Source organism: Ylistrum balloti, unplaced genomic scaffold, assembly GCF_031769215.1.
Source record: "Ylistrum balloti isolate Yb309-2 unplaced genomic scaffold, AGI_CSIRO_Ybal_v1 Utg371088, whole genome shotgun sequence".
Taxonomy (NCBI): Eukaryota; Metazoa; Mollusca; class Bivalvia; order Pectinida; family Pectinidae; genus Ylistrum; species Ylistrum balloti.
In genome coordinates this window covers 229,606-248,719 of record NW_026782600.1, presented here as the reverse complement: position 1 = coordinate 248,719, position 19,114 = coordinate 229,606, and the positions used below count along the sequence as shown (strand labels likewise).

The 19,114-nt window shown below is 35.7% G+C and overlaps 1 protein-coding gene across 1 annotated transcript in view; it reads left to right on the top strand.

Moving 5' to 3' along the window:
* Nucleotides 1-19,114, top strand: part of LOC132560642 (uncharacterized) — a 90,995-nt gene that overhangs the window by 60,258 nt on the left and 11,623 nt on the right. The window contains exons 6-8 of the mRNA XM_060225305.1: nucleotides 370-480; nucleotides 14,604-14,705; nucleotides 17,605-17,710. Coding sequence (XP_060081288.1) covers nucleotides 370-480; nucleotides 14,604-14,705; nucleotides 17,605-17,710 — 319 coding nt within the window. The remainder of the gene's footprint in view (nucleotides 1-369; nucleotides 481-14,603; nucleotides 14,706-17,604; nucleotides 17,711-19,114) is intronic.

The following is a 19,114-nucleotide window of genomic DNA, read 5'->3' as shown; positions in this document are numbered from 1 at the left end:
AGATGATTCCTTGATTTCAGTCTCCCAGGTCACTGAAAACATCAGTCAGATGATTCCTTGATTTCAGTCTCCCAGGTCACTGAAAACATCAGTCAGATGATTCCTTGATTTCAGTCTCCCAGGTCACTGAAAACATCAGTCAGTTGATTTAGTTTATGTAATCTCTTTCTTTTGTGAGATTTTACACAAGAAATTAAAATTTTATTATATAACTAAATTCATACTTGTGAGATATTTGATGAATAGCAATAATGTCAATATTTTATCCTATTTAGTGATAGGATTTTGTGTAATAACTGGTTAACTAGTTGTTTTGTAAAAGATAAACTATTGCTACACGTACATTGCTGTATCCTAATGCTGTTGTAGCTTTACATAAGAGACACAGTCATCAACGATTACCCACGATTCTCACACCGTGGCATCCTTCTCGACTCATCAAGACATTACCTCTTCAAGGAAACCATCTTTGATGTCCTGGTAAGTTTACCTGAATTGTCGTACCTTACTTATCCTGTTATAAGTCCAGGAAGCCAACATATTGCTTCTCACTTGAATTCAACAGATGGGCTTATAACAGCACAATCAAATAGCATTGGTTAAAAAATTTTATTTTAAGAGCTATATGTATTGCTGGGTTTATTACCAGGCATGGGCTTACTGCTTGAAAATTACGGTAAATACGAATGTATCACATGTCCTACACTTTACCAATATTTGATCACTAGTGCTGATGATGTCGGAATCTTCAGACCACTCAATATCTTAAAAGGCTGTACATTTCCATTGAAATGAAACCAGCCGATGAAGTTTGGGTACTTGTGCCAGGTTACATTATTTCTACATGTATGCCTTATTGTATCAGTTGTCAAAGTTTTTATAAAGTTTGTTTTAAAAAAATTGTTGAAATAAAAAATGCCCAAGATTTAATGTTGCTGTAGTATTAGATGTTATCGGTAACAACACTCAGTATGCACAAACTGCAATGAAACATTGTCATTAACAGTTTCGTTGTTTGTAATCAACATGTCATTTGTTTTCGTGACGCGTAAATTCCATTTAGCATTTATCGACACTTTTACCAATTTAATCAGCAATGAAAGGCTCAGGTTTGTACTAAATGGTCATCAATTACTCAAACATGAACAAACAAATGAGCTACTGAGTCAAGCAGGTTTATATGTAGCTATCGGTAGAATAAATGATATAGGTGAAAAAACGAATACAGATTAAAAATTTTCCTCCTCTAGTATGCTCAAGGGCAAACAATGCTCTTACTCATGTCAGTGAATGGGCTTATTATAGAACAGTGATACAGAGTTTATTGTTACAGGACAATATACCTTATTGTGCTTTATTTTTGTCGTTTACAAATTGCACCATTTGGTTTGAAATCCATAATACCCTAAATACAGCCTTTTTACTTTAATAGTAATTAGCAAATGCAGGTTAATTTATGTAAGAAACAACGAGCTTATTTTCAGGATAGCTTATTTTTGAGGTCAGATTGATTTTTTTGGTATCTTATTTTGGCTAGCTTTTCACCACTACAACACATCAGAAACTGAAACTGAATTTTGAAGGCAGTATTTTTGTAAAAATAGTGAAAATTACTCCTGAAAATAATGCAGTATAAGGTTGGGGTTATTGGTATATATTAGAAATGTTGAATTTTGACAAAACTTGTTACTTATTCGAAATTCAAAAAGGAATAATTTTGCAGTAATTTTTAGATACATTTCTATGTATGATTTCCTGATTTACGAGAATTATTGTGAAATGGATTGGTTTTATGTTGTAATAAACTGAAAAGTAATCACAATAGACAAATGCTTGGCAGTGAAATGTCATGTTTCAGACAAAAAATATACATTATCATTGATGTATTTTTGTTACCAAGGGATGATTAATAAGATCTAAGAGAATTCTTCATGTTCAACAATGTTAAATCAATGATTTAGAATTGATCTAAGTTCTGTATAGATTCAAGGTACACATGTATTTACTAACAGTGACTTCACAATTTGTCTGTGACTTTATGTAACACAATGGGGATGTAATATCTGCTGAAGTATAGATTCTAGGTACACATGTATTCACTAACAGTGACTTCACAATTTGTCTGTGACTTTATGTAATACAATGGGGATGCAATATCTGCTGAAGTATAGATTCTAGGTACACATGTATTTACTAACAGTGACTTCACAATTTGTCTGTGACTTTATGTAATACAATGGGGATGCAATATCTGCTGAAGTATAGATTCTAGGTACATATGTATTTACTAACAGTGACTTCACAATTTGTCTGTGACTTTATGTAACACAATGGGGATGTAATATCTGCTGAAGTATAGATTCTAGGTACATATGTATTTACTAACAGTGACTTCACAATTTGTCTGTGACTTTATGTAACACAATGGGGATGTAATATCTGCTGAAGTATAGATTCTAGGTACACATGTATTTACTAACAGTGACTTCACAATTTGTCTGTGACTTTATGTAATACAATGGGGATGTAATATCTGCTGAAGTGACAGCTTGTATCTTTTCTAGAATTTTTCATTCACAAACATTTTGCTGACTTCTGTTAAAAATGCTTCCTATTTGAAATTGATCCGATACAGTTACTGCCACCCTTACATTGGTTAGAAAGAAACTTCGATTACCCATGCAGTCTCCAGGAATCTTGAGAAATAAAGATGTGTTATTTGCGTAAGGAAATCTGCAATTCAAATTACAAAAGACTGTTGTATTTTTAATTTATGTCATATTTTTGAGTTATGATCAAATACTCTTTTTTGATTTAAAGCATAATTTAAAATCTTGCCCTGAAACAGAAATACTTTGGATTATAATTGGGACACATGTCTACAATATTTTGACTGTATTGCTCTTGAACTTCACTGGTGGAGTTACTGAGTAGATTTGATGTGCTTTTACATTGCGAAATGGATCCACGGTTGAGAAATGATGTCCATTTGCCTGGATTGATTTTTATGACATAATTTGTTGGCAGGGAATAAGATAGATTTGTTTTGGACATTGATAAAGCTGATATGGGATTTAAAGCTGTCTCATAACAACATTTCCAAGTTGTATCATACAGTCTCTGATATTGGATATGTAAGTGGTACAGGTCCCAGGGGCCTTTTTTTTCTTTCTTAGTCGAAGAGCTTATTCCACAGACTAATTATACAAGCACTTGGGGTCGATTGATTTTGTGGCTGAAAAGATCAAAATTTATTTAGAGTGTTTATGGTTTTATTTAGGAATTCCAGCAGTGGAATTGCGTTTGAGGAGTCTTATGTAATAGTATAGATGTCTCCAATGCTATGAAGGGATATAATGAAATGAGGCTAGGAAGGGATTAGTCTGCGAGGCTGGTAGGGGGCATGGTGCCTGGGACTAGTGAATTTTATGTTGGGTTGAGTGGTAAATTCCATTATCTGTTATGAAATGATAGGTTCACAATGTACTTATTGATTTGTTAAACATTTGTCTTGGTTTGAACACCCCTGGGCTGGGCAAGGGTGTCGTCTTTAAAAGAATGTATATATATATATATATATTGTGAAAATGAAGGGATAGAAAGGTTACAAGGAAGGAGTGCATTAGAATGAATCAATCAAATACGTGAGAATGGATGAATGCCAATGGAAAGGAGAGAATGCCATTAGTGGCGTGTTTAGGGAAGGGCCATTCTGGGTAGAAAGGGATTGATTTACACTGGGTAGGGGAGGAATAGTTAGGATGGGGGAGATATTGCAGTGTGGGAGAAAGGGATTGATTTACACTGGGTAGGGGAGGAATAGTTAAGAGGGGGAAGATATTGCAGTGTGGGAGAAAGGGATTGATTTACACTGGGTAGGGGAGGAATAGTTAGGATGGGGGAGATATTGCAGTGTGGGAGAAAGGGATTGTTTTACACTGGGTAGGGGAGGAATAGTTAGGATGGGGGAGATATTGCAGTGGGGGAGAAAGGGATTGATTTACACTGGGTAGGGGAGGAATAGTTAGGAGGGGGAAGATATTGCAGTGGGGGAGAAAGGGGTTAATTTACACTGGGTAGGGGAGGAATAGTATTGGGGTGGGTGGAGAAAGGGATTGTTTTACACTGGGTAGGGGAGGAATAGTTAGGAGGAAGAAGATATTGCAGTGGGGGAAAAGGGATTGATTTACACTGGGTAGGGGAGGAATAGTTAGGATGGGGGAGATATTGCAGTGGGGGAGAAAGGGATTGATTTACACTGGGTAGGGGAGGAATAGTTAGGATGGGGGAGATATTGCAGTGGGGGAGAAAGGGATTGATTTACACTGGGTAGGGGAGGAATAGTTAGGATGGGGGAGATATTGCAGTGTGGGAGAAAGGGATTGATTTACACTGGGTAGGGAGGAAGATATTGCAGTGGGGAGAAAGGGATTTGTTTTATACTGGGTAGGGGAGAAATAGTTAGGAGGAAGAAGATATTGCAGTGGGGAGAAAGGGATTGATTTACACTGGGTAGGGGAGGAATAGTTAGGAGGGGGAAGATATTGCAGTGTGGGAGAAAGGGATTGATTTACACTGGGTAGGGGAGGAATAGTTAGGAGGAAGAAGATATTGCAGTGGGGAGAAAGGGATTGATTTACACTGGGTAGGGGAGGAATAGTTAGGAGGGGGAAGATATTACAGTGGGGGAGAAAGGGGTTGATTTACACTGGGTAGGGAGGAAGATATTGCAGTGGAGAGAAAGGGATTGATTTACACTGGGTAGGGGAGGAAGATATTGCAGTGGAGAGAAAGGGATTGATTTACACTGGGTAGGGAGGAAGATATTGCAGTGGGGAGAAAGGGATTGTTTTACACTGGGTAGGGGAGGAATAGTTAGGAGGAAGAAGATATTGCAGTGGGGAGAAAGGGATTGATTTACACTGGGTAGGGGAGGAATAGTTAGGAGGAAGAAGATATTGCAGTGGGGAGAAAGGGATTGATTTACACTGGGTAGGGGAGGAATAGTTAGGAGGAAGAAGATATTGCAGTGGGGAGAAAGGGATTGATTTACACTGGGTAGGGGAGGAATAGTTAGGAGGAAGAAGATATTGCAGTGGGGAGAAAGGGATTGATTTACACTGGGTAGGGGAGGAATAGTTAGGAGGAAGAAGATATTGCAGTGGGGAGAAAGGGATTGATTTACACTGGGTAGGGGAGGAATAGTTAGGAGGAAGAAGATATTGCAGTGGGGAGAAAGGGAGCAGTCAGGTTGAGAGTTTCAAGAAAAGTTTGATTATCTGACATTTGGAGAAAAATACATGGAAAATGGTTAGTAAGAAGATGATGTGATACAGAAGACAAATAACATGTGCAAGAGAAGCATTGTCACCTTAGAGAAAGTCAATCATGAGAGGGACCTTAAATAATTCTATGTTACTCTGATAAAAATAATCACGACGAATATGCAGGTGCCGTCATCTGAGCACTGTGAAAATGGTAATGTATCAATACTGACAGATACACAATGTCTGTTAAGGGCATTTGGACCATGGATCTGGCGATGACTTATCTAAGATACACATTGGCGATTATTAATATTCTAAGTGTGAGTAAAAGGCGTAAGAAAGTGTCTGAAGACTTACACAGTTCGTGTGGTAGATACGAATTCAATTGGTTTGTAACGCCTAAAGGCTGAGGGAGAGACAGACAAATTCATCATATTGCACATGACAAGAAATCTATGTTGATTTCCTTTCGTATTCTCTGTAACACTGATATTGTGTTATTAGATTGTTTAACCAGAAAGTGAAATTGTTTAAATGAGCATGAAAAAAAGATAAGATAGATGATATTTAAATAACATTTTTAACCTTCAATAAGATAATATGTTACAGATGATTAAGATAAAAGAAAAAAAGATAAAAAATGTAAATAAATAGTTAAAATAAAAAACAAAACACATGTCTACATCTCTTTTATATCAGGTTTATTCTGCTGCTCACAAATTTCACAATTAACCTAATTTAGTCATTTCATATTTTCACCTTTGAAGTGCAGGAACTGAAAAAAATACCCAGGACATATCAACACCAATCATATAACACTTCTGTAAAATTTGGCCGAGCATTATTGTGAAAATTTGACTCTAATAAAAAATAACATGGTTTACAGTTACTTAATTATACTGTTAATAAAAGAAAACAAAAATCAACAGAAATTTAAAACTCTTTTTCTTGGAGTTATATCAACATTTTCAATTTCTGTTGTTCTGTGAAGTATTTTAAAAAGTTTTTTAATTTACTTAATGCTCAATGATTTAAACCTAACTGTTTTTGAAACCTAAACTTTGCCTTTAAAGAAATGTAATCACGTCTGTAGAGAAATGTTGAATGTTCACAAAATCCATTTTGAGGGTATTTATTTTTTCATCTGTACACACAAAAGACATTAATTGTCTCCAGACTTTATAGGTTCCAATGCACTGCAAGGCGCCATCTCCATACATTCAGAATGAAACACTGTAGTATAAGCATGTAACCAAGTAAAGTGCAATCCTGTATTGTGATAGATTGTTAGACATATATCTGTAGCAAACGCTTCCCCATGCAGTGTAATTCCAGGCTAAGTGTTGATGGCAGATCCTTTCTTGTTCCAGTACTTACAGTATATTGCCTCCCTAATTTTTTGTAGTTTTCTGTGTTTATAAAACAACACAAATTATCTTTAAGTAAATAAATGTTGTTTTTTTTTGGGTGGGGGGGTGGAGGGGGGAAGACTTTTATTTCAGTACTTTTGACTTTCAGCTTGATTGTATGGGTAATTCAAAAAGAAGGAATGTTGAGCATGATTTGAAACTTGTTTGGAAATTATGATGAGAAAAACAAAAGAACAATTTATAAAAACAAATTTGAAGCAAAGTGGATTTGTGAAAGGCATTAAAGCAGTAAACACTGTCTCGGAGAATTACTAACAAAATACCCTGTTCTTCACTGTTATATTTGAATTTTGAAATCGGCAGAATTCCAGACAAATCTTGCTTTTTACTGAAGTCCAATTAACTTGTTGCCTTACAGTAAACAATTTAGTGAGGATATTGTTAATTTATTGTCAAAGAAATCACTTTCAGACATTTCTGCTTAGAATTTAATTGCATTTAGATGCAGAATTGGTCTGGATGGAAGCAATACCTATCTGTCTTAAATGACATTGATAATGTTTGGTGTTGTTAGACACATAAAATTTACGTTCCACATGTGATGTCAGTATATTTGATGCATAGAGGATTGAGTTGAAAGTGAGAAATACACTGGATCAATAGAGCTGTCTATATACTTGCTTCTATTACTGACTGACATTTACTGCTGCACTGATACACCAACAAAAAGAACTTTCATATCACGTCCTATAACTTGCCATTTAATGATATCCTTTTATCATGCTTGACATAAAGTTATCAAAAATGTTTACTGCTTCCTAGACTAAAGAAGCTGCCCTGGGGGGGGGGGGGGGGGGGGGGGGGGGGGGGGGGGGGGGGGGGGGGGGTAGAACTTGTAGGTTACAGGGTGTCATTTCCAGGCCATTGCAAATGTTAGAATGTAAGTGGAATAGTGAGTATTGTGACAGTCCAACTCGACTGTTATATACACAACCTCTACCCCACTTCCCTTTATCCACCAATTACTTGGTGTAAAGTGGTCTCCACACTTGTGTCCATCTGACCATCCTTGGGGAGGTGGTCAGCTGTCATGAAAGCTTATATCTCGTCAATCTTTCATCAAATGTAAAATTCAGACTGTCAGATATGTTGTAATAGTTGGGGTTTCAAATCTGCAGAAAGCCAACTGTCACCATTACTAAAAAAAGAGATTTGTTGTTATGACATTATGTGTCCTCTCTTGTTAAGAATCATTGGATACTGAACAATTATATGAAAATGTGAAGAAAACATATAAAGGATCTGGATTCTGTCAGTTGATTAATGCTTAACATGCTAGGCAGCCCATCAATTATTGGTAATATTTTCTTTGGTTATTATCATTGCATAACTTGTATAATGAATATAAGTTACGATACTTTTCCTGTTAAATGGTAGATAAATGATTCGACATGTAGGACAGATTGACTTATAATTTTTACAGATGGATGCTTTGCACCAGAGGAAAATATTGATAATCTTCTTTAATTATAAAATATTATTCTCATGAGAAAACTAATAAAGATTCTTATTTTAGCTTTTGGTAAATATTACGTAAATGAGAATCCATGATGAGTCAATGGATCATTGTGCATTTTCTTCATTCAGCCACATACTGGGATTGTCAGTGAATAAACAAGGGAGTTAACTCTGAATCTGCCTTGTGTAACAATACATCAAACTGGACATGTAACAAGGAAAGACAAACATGTGGAGAAGTAGCTGAAAATCTCTTACAGTGAGACTTCATTATCTCAAAGTCGAAAAGATTGTGTACAATTTTGGAGACGTATGAATACTTAGATTAATTACAACTTTAGATAAAGAGATAAGATTTTACCATATCTAGAGAAAAACTTAAGATTATATGGTGGTTTCAGCTTAGAGTTAGAGAACTCAAACAGATGCCCCTCTTATTATAAAGCTTTATACTAACGCATAATGAGTAGGTCACATCTGCTGCTCCATCTAATCCTATAACTACATAATAGGGCAAAATGGGGTCTATTTGATTATTATTATCTTTTATATAACCTCAGATGGAACCTGGGAGAATTGATCAACTTTTGTTTATGTATACAGTTGTATTGATCATGGAAATTTTATCACATTTTATATACGTTTTATATCAGGTATAAACATATATTGATTTAAGAATATCTTATTACGGTATTGTTACATTATCACCACAGATCTGCACTATATTTCATATTTTGAATATCACACAGAATTTGATGTCCAATTTGTTGCCTTGTAGTTTATAGAAATCCTTATATGTGATTTTTTTCTAACTTATCTGATGCAAAGCGTTCAGGTGACTTATTGTTATTGTGTGTCATGCATCATCATGCGTTGTCCACCATGCGCTGTTTGTAAACATTTCCTTTAATACTCTATTCCTGCTTATTGCTTGAGCTGATTTCTGCCAAATTTAGTCTGAGACATAATATTTAGGGTGGGGAACCATTTCTTAATTCAGAGAGTTGATTTAATCCCTGGAGACCTTTGGATGGGGCCCCAAAAGGGAAGTTAGAGCCAATGCTTTTGCTTTAAAATGCTTTAAAATGGGGGGGGGGATGAAATCAGGCACTTCAAAACTCTACTGATCTTTAATGTTGAATGGATTTCATTCAAATTTTGTCTAAAGCACCATTAGGGGAGGACAATAATTCTTAAATTCAGAAAGTTGATTGGGCTTCTAGAAACTTAGAGATGGGGCTACAGAAGGGGAAATTAGGGAATATTATGCTTTAAATTGCTATTCCTTCTTAATGCCAAGGTGAAGATGGTCTGAAACATTATTAGGGGGTATATCAAATGTGTATGAAACATTACTGTCCTCCTACTTGTACAAAACTGACCCCAACCTGCACATTACTGTCCTTCTGTTTGTACAAAACTGACCCTAACCTTCACATTACTGTCCTCCTACTGGTACAAGACTGACCCCAACCTTCACATTACTGTCCTCCTACTTGTACAAAACTGACCCTAACCTTCACATTACTGTCCTTCTACTTGTACAAAACTGACCCCAACCTGCACATTACTGTCCTCCTAATTGTACAAAACTGACCTCAACCTTCACATTGCTGTCCTTTTACTTGTACAAAACTGACCCCAACCTGCACATTACTGTCCTCCTACTTGTACAAAACTGACCTCAACCTTCACATTGCTGTCCTTTTACTTGTACAAAACTGACCCCAACCTTCACATTACTGTCCTCCTACTTGTACAAAACTGACCCCAACCTGCACATTACTGTCCTCCTACTTGTACAAAACTGACCCCAACCTGCACATTACTGTCCTTCTGTTTGTACAAAACTGACCCTAACCTTCACATTACTGTCCTCCTACTGGTACAAAACTGACCCCAACCTTCACATTACTGTCCTCCTACTTGTACAAAACTGACCCTAACCTTCACATTACTGTCCTTCTACTTGTACAAAACTGACCCCAACCTGCACATTACTGTCCTCCTAATTGTACAAAACTGACCTCAACCTTCACATTGCTGTCCTTTTACTTGTACAAAACTGACCCCAACCTGCACATTACTGTCCTCCTACTTGTACAAAACTGACCTCAACCTTCACATTGCTGTCCTTTTACTTGTACAAAACTGACCCCAACCTTCACATTACTGTCCTCCTACTTGTACAAAACTGACCCCAACCTGCACATTACTGTCCTCCTACTTGTACAAAACTGACCCCAACCTGCACATTACTGTCCTCCTACTTGTACAAAACTGACCCCAACCTGCACATTACTGTCCTCATACTTGTACAAAACTGACCTCGACCTTCACATTGCTGTCCTTTTACTTGTACAAAACTGACCCCAACCTGCACATTACTGTCCTCCTACTTGTACAAAACTGACCCCAACCTGCACATTACTGTCCTCCTACTTGTACAAAACTGACCCCAACCTGCACATTACTGTCCTCCTACTTGTACAAAACTGACGTCAACCTGCACATTACTGTCCTCCTACTTGTACAAAACTGACCCCAACCTGCACATTACTGTCCTCCTACTTGTACAAAACTGACGTCAACCTGCACATTACTGTCCTCCTACTTGTACAAAACTGACCCCAACCTGCACATTACTGTCCTCCTACTTGTACAAAACTGACGTCAACCTGCACATTACTGTCCTCCTACTTGTACAAAACTGACCCCAACCTGCACATTACTGTCCTCCTACTTGTACAAAACTGACATCAACCTGCACATTACTGTCCTCCTACTTGTACAAAACTGACCCCAACCTGCACATTACTGTCCTTTTACTTGTACAAAACTGACCCCAACCTTCACATTACTGTCCTCCTACTTGTACAAAACTGACCCCAACCTGCACATTACTGTCCTTTTACTTGTACAAAACTGACCCCAACCTTCACATTACTGTCCTCCTACTTGTACAAAACTGACCCCAACCTGCACATTACTGTCCTTTTACTTGTACAAAACTGACCCCAACCTGCACATTACTGTCCTTTTACTTGTACAAAACTGACCCCAACCTTCACATTACTGACTTTGTGCTTTATAACTAATCAACATAGGGTTTCCCTTCTAATCTGCCATTCTCTGATCCTTTCCTGCAGTCACTGAACTCAACCTGCACATAAGTAATCTTCATACTGCATATCACTGACTCTGCACACGTCAATATCCTAGATTTACATATAGTTTTCAATCAGAACTTACATATTCTAAATTCTCTCCCAAAATAACCATTATACTATTGAAGCCATCTTCTGCTGATGAGTTTTATTTCAGGATGGTATAATTGTATGTTGTCCTGGATCAGATTTTACTTTCTGTAAGAATAATGAACATACTTGTAATTGAATTTTAAACTTACCTAGAAATAGTTTGTAACTCAAATGGAAATGAAGATTGTTGGTAAAAATTATGAACGGAAATTGTTTGAACTTTAAGGTTGAAGTACATATACTGATTAGGTTTAAGTGCGAGATATCTGAGATTGAGATCAAGAGAAAATTGTTCTTAGAGCAACCAATTTGCTATATATTTGTCATTGATAGGAACTTATATTAATGATTATATTACAGCATGGTCTATGGGGTAATGTTACAGTACTTTTCTGATAATATATCATTTATCTTAGGATGTCTTGATATAAAGCAATGATATCATGACATGTTTGACAGAGACACTGTTTTATCTCTTAAATAAAAAATTGTTGAAATATCCTTCCTTGTCATATATCAAGGTTGAAATATGTGATATGAAGTAACTGTAGATGAAATTGTTTTGTTGCTATTTTAGGAAAAGTCTGCTAAGATATCACCTACATTTGAAAAGTTATTCTATATAGTATTTCAGGAAACTTTTTCACTTGTTAACCTGATTATAGAAGATTATATAAAAATGAGTCCATCTCAAATTACATGATATACAGAACAAAACAGATGGTGTAACAAGAGACCATCATGTTTCTGATCACATATGTTCAAGTACCTTGATAGGAAAATGTAATTTATAAGGGTTTTGCCAAGTGGTGTCATTAATATCATCAGTTTCAGTCCTAACAGCTCAAGCCATGGTAGACTTGGAAAAAACTTTCAGAATTCATTAATGATTAATTTCCTCATTTTCATGCCGATAATTGGATACATGCTCAGTAATTATTTCCCAACTAGGATATACAAGAGAAAACTACAGTGCTTGGTGTCAGTTCATCCATTTGTCAGTCCATCAGAGTTGTTAAGGGCACATCTCATATACATTTATCATTGTCAAAGATCATGTTATAAGATGTCAGATACTGCAGTAAGGAAAGTTGTATGTAATTACATATAGAGTACTGAGAATTTCATTGTACAATGAAATGGGATGATTGGGTAATGCAGTGGTAGACACATTCCCCTTTCACCTAGATTGGAGTTTAATTCTTTAATAAGACATGAAAGAAATGCGGTCAGTCCTGTCTATCTCATAGCTTTACCCTTTGTACTTGGGTTTCCTAGCTCCAACAGAAAGACCTCTCACGAGCTTCACTCTGGGCCAACAAGAGTGTTTGATATAAGCTTTCTGTGTTTGCAGTCGTTATAAATGAAAGTGATACAGGGCCTTGATTCCACTGTTTGCTGAGTTACTGTTAATTACTTAGATTGGAGAAATAATAAATTCTGCAAATGTACCCCTTAAGGCATATTCATGAATATATAAGTCTGATCTAAAAATAACTCTAAGTTTGCAAGTTATGAACTGGTATAGAGACCTGGACTCACCAATATTGTTAACGGATGACTTCCTATTGGTTACCATTTTGTTTATGAGAATTATGTGTCTATACCTGAAAATGTCTGAACAGACAAGGTAAACATGTAGTTAAGTATTGTGACTATATGATGTGGAATTTGTTGTGGAATCACCTTAGATACCATCCAGAGTTGTTATTTTTATTTCCATACAAAAAATCATGAGAGACTTGAATTTGTCATTGACTCTCTTCAGGTTATAACTTTAGATATATATGATTTACAGTTTGTCCCTTTGTTTATCGTCCATCTGTTTGGTCATACTCGGTCATCTATAACTAACAAAACATGTATACCAGTACCTCTTGGGATTTCAACTTAGTGTTAAATAATTGAATTAGGATATACAGCTAACTAGGTATTCCAGAATATCAGGAAAAATGCTTCCAAGGATAATTAATATCTTAATTTGAAGTATTTTCTATAGATAAGGGACTTAGAATTGTTTACAATAACTTGCCTAGAGGATTTATCTGTAATAGTGACATATCAATAAAGACACTAACTAATATTGCTTGTTCTCAAATATATCATCTAGACATTGGTTAAACTGTATTCTTTTTATAGAAACTCTTGGAATACAAGACTGTGTATCATATCTGATTGGGATAATACTCAGTCATCTGAATTATATACTTGATAAGCTAGGATATCTGTTATTTAAAGCCCTGAAATGTCCCCTACAGTTATTGACATTAAACACAGTCTACATTTCTTCTGTAGTGTGGTTGGAGAGATAAATCAGCCAGGCGGATGACAATAATTTATATACACACTCAAAGCCATATAACATGCTTTATAGAAAATGCACATGAGATAGTTGATATGAAATATTTAACAATGATACCTTATTTCAGCCAAACCCATTGGCTGTATGCTGTGTTGTTATTATTACAGTAGTCAATGTCTGTAATCCAAGTTTGATCTTCATCAAAGGCTACAGAAAAAAAGGATCAATTTCATATATCTCAATCGACATAAAAACAGGGGGAAAAAAACATATTTTAGGAGATTTCTGGTATATTACACAGCAGACCGAATATAGATTATCACGAGAATTTTTGGTAAAACATTGGTGTAGATGATGATTATATGGTAACCAAAATAATGTATTATATTGCCTATCAACAAGAATGATGGTAATTATTCATTTGTATACATACATTAATACGAAGTCAATGTGTGAAATCGGACTCACTAGGATATTTAATAAGGTTTGAGCCAGACTTTTTCTGTTGGTGATTATGCTTGGTGATATATATGACTGCTATATCTTGTACTATATCTATCTATATCAGCCCGACCCTCTTAACATGCTGGATTTTAAAATGAATTTAAGTAGGCAATATTATTAATTTTGAAGGAACTATTTGGCATGACAGTTAATCTGTATCTTTTTGTTAAAAAAAGAGTCATTACTGAAGGTGACATATCTTCTGTAAAATGGATATTGTCTAAATCTCTAAAACCACCCCCTTTTATTTCTTCACCTTCCCCCTGAAACTTGAAAGATTGGTGTGGATCCCTGGTCATGAATATCAATCAATCAATCAATTATAATGAAATAAAAATATCACACAGATATTCTAACATCGGGTTTGTTCTTATGTTTTCAGGAGGCAATGTCACAGAATAAAATGAATGTGTTACATTGGCATATTGTGGATGATCAGTCTTTCCCGTATCAGAGCAAGGTCTACCCTGACCTCAGCGACAAGGTACGTACATTGATCAGCATACAGACATTTCTGACCACATGCAGTGTCGGTTGATCAGATGATGAGCATTGCTGTGTCTGCCTTTACATTACCATGATAACCAAACACTTTCAATTCTTTTTCTCGAGAGCCCTGAGAATAATTTATTCACAATTAGCATTTTGTAATAATTCCACGGAAATTGTATATAAACAGAGATGTAATTCTCAATTTAATTTCAGGGCCAACATGCCTTGCTCTAAGTTGCAAACATATACAAGTTTTAGAATTTCTAAACAGGAAATCTGTCTTTAGTGATAAGCTGTTTGTTAATTCATGTAAATTCTATAGAAACAATTGGTTGACATGGATTGTCCAGACTGAAACCTTATAACCCTGAACACTATAGGTTTGATGCAAAAAGCAAACATTATGTAAGATTTGCATAGTTTTCTAACTAGAAAGATACACCAGATTATTGTAACAGGGGTCATATCTTGCCTTTATACCTCAGCTAGGATTCGAATTAGGAGGGTTACATACTTCCTTTCAGGAAATAACTTACCTTCGAGTTTCCAGGGCTCACAGCAATGTCTGTAGGACAATGCTTAGTATTATTACCGAGTCCCTACCTGGGCACCATAGTAACAGAGACCATCATTTATTTTAAAGCCTCTGCTACGGTTTCTAACTCTGGACCTCTGACTTACTAGTGTTGCTTAACCAATCAAGCTAAAGAGAATTTCTCTCTAGCTGTACGATATATTGTGGCTAGTTTTTATCAGGGTTACATTATGATAGACAAACACTGATTCAGCCATAGACTTTGATTCTGATACAGGTGTGATTTCATTGTCACTTTATGTGTTCCATAATGAATGATAAAAATTCCACAGAATCATAAACAATTTTTGGATTGTTATGCTTTAGATATATTTTATCCTTACACTATATACCAATTGACAAGGGTATATCTGTCTTAAAAACCACAACACAACAATGAGAACATTTTAAACCACACAAAACTTATTTTTAAAGTGTTTATGGATCACTGTATATGATATCAACTTATTTTCCATTACATATGACAAAGCTGTGGAGCTTACTAATATTGGTGTATGGTTTTATAAATTTTGTTTATTCTTTAAATGTTCTTATTGTTTTGTTCACATGTTTAAACCACTCAGGTCAATCGCCTTTTAAGGTCACTTGAGACAAAGTCTCAAGTGATTGTGAGCGCCTTTTGTCCGGCGTCATAAACAATCTACATTTTTTACTTCTTCGCAATAACTGGAAGGCCTAGAGTTCTGATATTTGGAATGTCGCATATTGAGATGAAAGGCTATCAAGTTTTTTTCAAATGACCCACTTTCAACGTCACAGGTGTTAATTATCTTGAAATCTTCAAACGACCCCTTCTCAATAACCAAAAGACCCAGAGGTCTGATATTGCCTGTAGCATTGTTGGATTAAAGGGTACCAGGTTTGTTCAAGTGAATGACCTTGACCAACTTTTAAGGTCACAGGGGTTGAATGTTTGAGTATTTATTTTTAGTTGGAATTATAAAACTGTTTGTTCCCAATGTTGCCTAGTTTAGAGGCAATAATGCATAATCAATATTACAGTAACAGAGACAATAAGTTTAGGTGCAAGACTATTGGCTGTTAATTTCAAGAATGATATGAAAAAGTTGACTTCTTAGCAGAAGTTTCCCAGAAACTATTACAGGTATGTAAGAAAGGTAAATCCCCAGTGAGATGTATTAGATGTCGCATGCTTTTTTAAAATTCTTCAAAAATATCATGTAAGTCTGAATCAGATGTGAAATCTTATAGAATATCCTACTAGAAATTATTAATATTGCTAGTACCACTTCTTGATTCAGTTGTAAAATCTCTTATACTCCTCTATAATTATAGGGATATTAAGATTTGTAATGTGAAATTCAGCATCTTGGGAATTGTGTCATAAATTTGAAGTAGTTAAATAGAAGTTCTTATAATACAACCACAATAATGTTCCAAAAGTAGTTAGAAATAATGTACAGCACTCCTATTGGATTTGTTGTAACAGTAAAAGACGACTTTCTCTATAAAGATGGTGTGTATGTTAATGTAGAATTTACACAAGCTACAATTATGCTGTAATTGAACACCGTATGTGCTCTCATTTAGCAAAGCATTTTGTAGAGGTGTGCTGGTGAACAACACATAAAATACTTGGTGTTTCGGTGTAAGAAAGTGATAAATTCCATTCAATTATCGTACTTGCCTGCATATATGAATGCAAAACAGCGACAATTATCGCTGCTGTCGGATCCATCTCAATTGTGTAATATGACCACGGAGGGACTCTAATGGGCAGGCAACCCCAAGACTCAGAACCAGGATTAATGCTATGGATGTTTGATCATGACCAAGTCGCGACGGGGTAATCAATCTAGACTTGGAATTGACCTTGACAGGGTTTTTGACCTTCAGACTTGCTTCTAAGGCTTAATCAATAGCTATTTACTCATCCATGTTCAAACCTTACATCAACAGACCCTGGTAGTTGGAACCAGTATGAGGTATACTGCAATATTGAGCTGATAGATGGTAGATTATATACATTGTGCAATTCAGACTTGTAATGAATTCTCTTTCAGTTTACCCAGGCTGGATTTTTTTTCTGTTTCCATCAAATATTTATTTTATTGAAAGTATTAGAAAATCAATAACATATTAAAGATGATTTGCTAAATGAAAAATAAAAAGAACCAAAAATATTTCTTTCTTTGTTTCATAAAGACTGTCATTCAGTTGTGCTGTCGGAAGCACAAGGCATTTGGCAGATAATGGTTAAGCTGTAGACTTTTAAGTAAGTCTCTGTAATTAGTAATCTAGCTATTATAAAGCGGTATTCCTGTCAATTTTTCAGGGAGCCTACCATCCTACGTTTGTCTACACTCACGAGGACCTGGATGAGATCATTGAGTATGCTAGAATGCGTGGGATCAGGGTCATGCCGGAGTTTGATACACCAGGTAATCAATGTTCAACTGATGCCAATGATGTGCTGATATACTCTAGGATTTACTCTGTACAAGTGCAGTTCAGGTGATAATGGGTTTCATTGAAAACTATAGGTATCTCCTGAAACTTGCAGAGTCAACAAACAATAAATGTCATGCATTATGTAAAATTTGTAATATTTTACTATTTTTCTGCATTTCCTTAAAAGCAGCATGCAGGTATATCTTGTATTGTCTAGATTGGATAGTTTTGTGAATAAGGAAACTGAAGTCAAGGTCATTGTTGCTATAAATAGAAAATCAGTCAGAATCTCTCCTGAATTAACTAAGAGTCACATTGTCCAGGTATATGGTCAGTAGTGTCGTTAGTTTATTGAAATGAAAGACCTTGACAACAATATCAATAGTTAAAATGTGAATGTAAATATATATAATCTGTATTATGAATAAATTTGAAAGTAATTCTGTCTAGTGATATCTGTAGCGATATTAATACAGATCCAGTGGGCCTCTTTGATAAAGAATTGATTTGTCCTATGTACCTCTGACTTCAAGGAAGGAATCATCACAATCTGTTTAACGCTATACAAGCTAGGTACCCAACCAAATCCCAGTCCATATCTTGTTGTAACATAACTCAATTTCCTTCACACAGATAGGCTAAAGAGGGCTGTAAAAGTCCGATGAAGAGCCTAATAGAAGAGTTGAAATTGATATCTAAAGACAACAAATGTTGAAAGCCATTCACTTAATGTAACACAGGAAATAAAAATCTGGGGGCTAAATTTGATATCTGAATTTGTTCACATAGATCTCATATTTACAAACACTAAGCACATGTAAAAGACTGATTTTGATAGTATTGAATGACTGTAAGGGAGTACATTGGAGACCAACCATATTAGATACACGGAAGCAGCTGAGTCAGCAAGGACATGCTGTGCTACTAAATTACTATTACAATTTCTATAGGATCTTGACAACAAAACAGAATATCTTAATGCAGCTGCTACTAGTACATGCCATTAAATGGTCTATTCTGTCTGTCTGTCTGTGTTGGTCTGGCCATCTGTCTGTTTGTCTGTCTGTCTGTATGGCCAGGCGTCCATCCTTCTGTCCATCTGGCCATCTTAAATTTTTTTTTCAAGATTTAAAATTTAGCTCCATGAATCTTCTAATTTAGGGACGGTACCTTTAAATGTAGGTCACTGTGACCAATAATTTCCTGCTTCTTAAAGACTTTGGTAAGAAATTTTCATATGGTAGCTCTGTCTGATAAAGAAATTGAAAAACTCAACTGCTATTGTGACATAGATATTATTTCCCAGTCCAGAAGGGCCTGAAATAGGACTAATGATGAGTGGTGGGAATGGGTCCAACAACCAAGATAAGTTGTTAATCCTGACTAAATAAATG